We start from the raw sequence: 1,869 nt of genomic DNA on the forward strand, positions 1-1,869 counted from the left end.
AGATATATGCGGTGTGGCTCATGATCTTGTGGTGCTACCCCTGGTGTTCGCTTTGAGCTTTGGTTCCCGGCCGACGATTTCGCTCTGCGCCGTGTTCCTCTTGGGTGAGGAAAAACACTAATACTCGTATGTGCCGGAAACACAAAAGTAACTTTTTTTGGGGTAGGGGACGATGTTCGGTCGCGAATCTTTTTTGCGCTTCATGTGGTAAAAAAAACTGGAGAGGTAATAAAATACGTTTTTTTTGCCTTTTCGGGTTGTTGCTTTTTGCATTGGGAGGATCTGATTAATCGAACGAAAGCCCTCATGTTTTGTTTAAAAAAAGAAAAGAAATAATTTTTGCCCATCCTTGGGCGTGGCTTCTCGAAATGTTGTAAGCAGCGCATGGGAAGTAAGAATGGAACGTGTGAAATGGGAAGGTTCTCTCTCATTGGAGTGAATGTTGTGGACTGAGCCATGCGCTTATTTGTTTGCATCCCGTTCAACCTCCCACTTTATGCTTGTCACGCTTTTTTGGTGTTGTCTTCTATTCGAGTAGGCAGGAGAAGGAGCTCTGCGGCCTTCTTACTACTACGGACTGTGCAACGCGGGTCACCCAATGCTATGTGTTGTGAGGTGCCTGAAGTTCGACTAGCGCCACTCTGCCTTGTTATGACTCCTCCGCTTGGAATGTGATTCAATCTCTTGAGGGAGGTGTGTACCAACCATCTCTTTTTGTTTTGTTGATGAATGCGAGGATGGCACTGTATTTCCGCTGCAATGCCTTCCAACCATTCAGCAGGCCCCGAAAAAGATTCATCAACATGGCAACATCCATGCTCTGGTTCATCGCCACCTCGCTGTACTAAACTGGAGTGTGACAGCTTTGAGACAGGGAGCCAGAATAACTCCAGACGTTTGTGTGGGCTCGTGGGAGACATTTGTGTCTCTGTGATTCCTTCTCCTTTATGGTTATGTAGGCTGTGTTTCCCATGCCTCTTGCAGCTGTTTGACATGCCAATTCCACTCGGGTAATGCACCTTCCATTGCCTGTCGCCAGTATTCGCAAGTGGCGTCGTCATTCAGATGCATTGCCCACTGAGGCATGATGTGTGTGCGCGTGTGTGTGTCGACCTGCTACTGCTTTCAGTAAGAGAACACTACACGTTCTCTTGCTCTTCACCTCCACTTTCTTTGGTGTAAATAAATGCTGGTTTTCTCTTGTGCGGTGCTGATCCTCTTCGAGAATATGTTAGGCGGCTCCACTGCGGAAGAAAGGCGTCGTTCTCCTATATTGGTGTGTCGTTGCAGTTGTTTTGCTGCTCCTCGTTACGACTGATGATGTGGGTTTTGTTGAGGTGATCGCAGCCTTCGTTGATGCTATGTTGATTGGAGGTACTTTTGATGAATGCCAATGAAAAAAAGGAAGGGTTCTGTACGATGGTCTCCGGGAAGTGGCTCTGAGGTTTGAGGACGTCACAAAATTGTTTTGCTTCCTTGTGTGTGACTCTGTGGGGAAAAGAGGAAGACGTAGTTGGGATACAGGGTACCCTTGATTGGTGTAGCAGTCCCATCTGGGGTTATTTTAACGATGCCAGCGACAGCAGCGACATGCCACTCTCTTGAGGGGAAACTGTGCAAGTCCCTGCTCCCAGCTTTGAGCCTTTTTGGCGAGTTTTCCTCGGTGTTCTCCTGGTGTTCGGAGTCGCAGGGATCCAATGCTCAGTTTATGGTTGCTAGGAGGTTCTGTTTGATGCAAACGGACGAACATAATATTTGAACTCATCTTGATGTTAGTGGAAACACATGACGCTGTGTGAGGTGTGATGCCTTTGGCTGCTTATTAGGATATGTGAGTGTGTGTGTGCTTTTCTCTTTTGAATTCGTCCG

The 1,869-nt window shown here is 47.4% G+C and overlaps 1 protein-coding gene across 1 annotated transcript; it reads right to left on the reverse strand.

The window, feature by feature from the left end:
• Positions 1 to 503: 503 nt before the first annotated feature.
• DQ04_18511000 (hypothetical protein) lies at positions 504 to 1,061 on the reverse strand (the record flags this gene model as incomplete). The annotated part of the gene is made up of 1 exon (XM_009317715.1): positions 504 to 1,061. One exon carries the CDS (start codon positions 1,059 to 1,061, stop codon positions 504 to 506), a length of 558 nt encoding a protein of 185 aa, XP_009315990.1.
• Between the last annotated feature and the right edge of the window lie 808 nt (positions 1,062 to 1,869).

The sequence above is a fragment of the Trypanosoma grayi genome (genome assembly GCF_000691245.1).
Source record: "Trypanosoma grayi strain ANR4 Tgr_1851_V1, whole genome shotgun sequence".
Classification (NCBI taxonomy): Eukaryota; Euglenozoa; class Kinetoplastea; order Trypanosomatida; family Trypanosomatidae; genus Trypanosoma; species Trypanosoma grayi.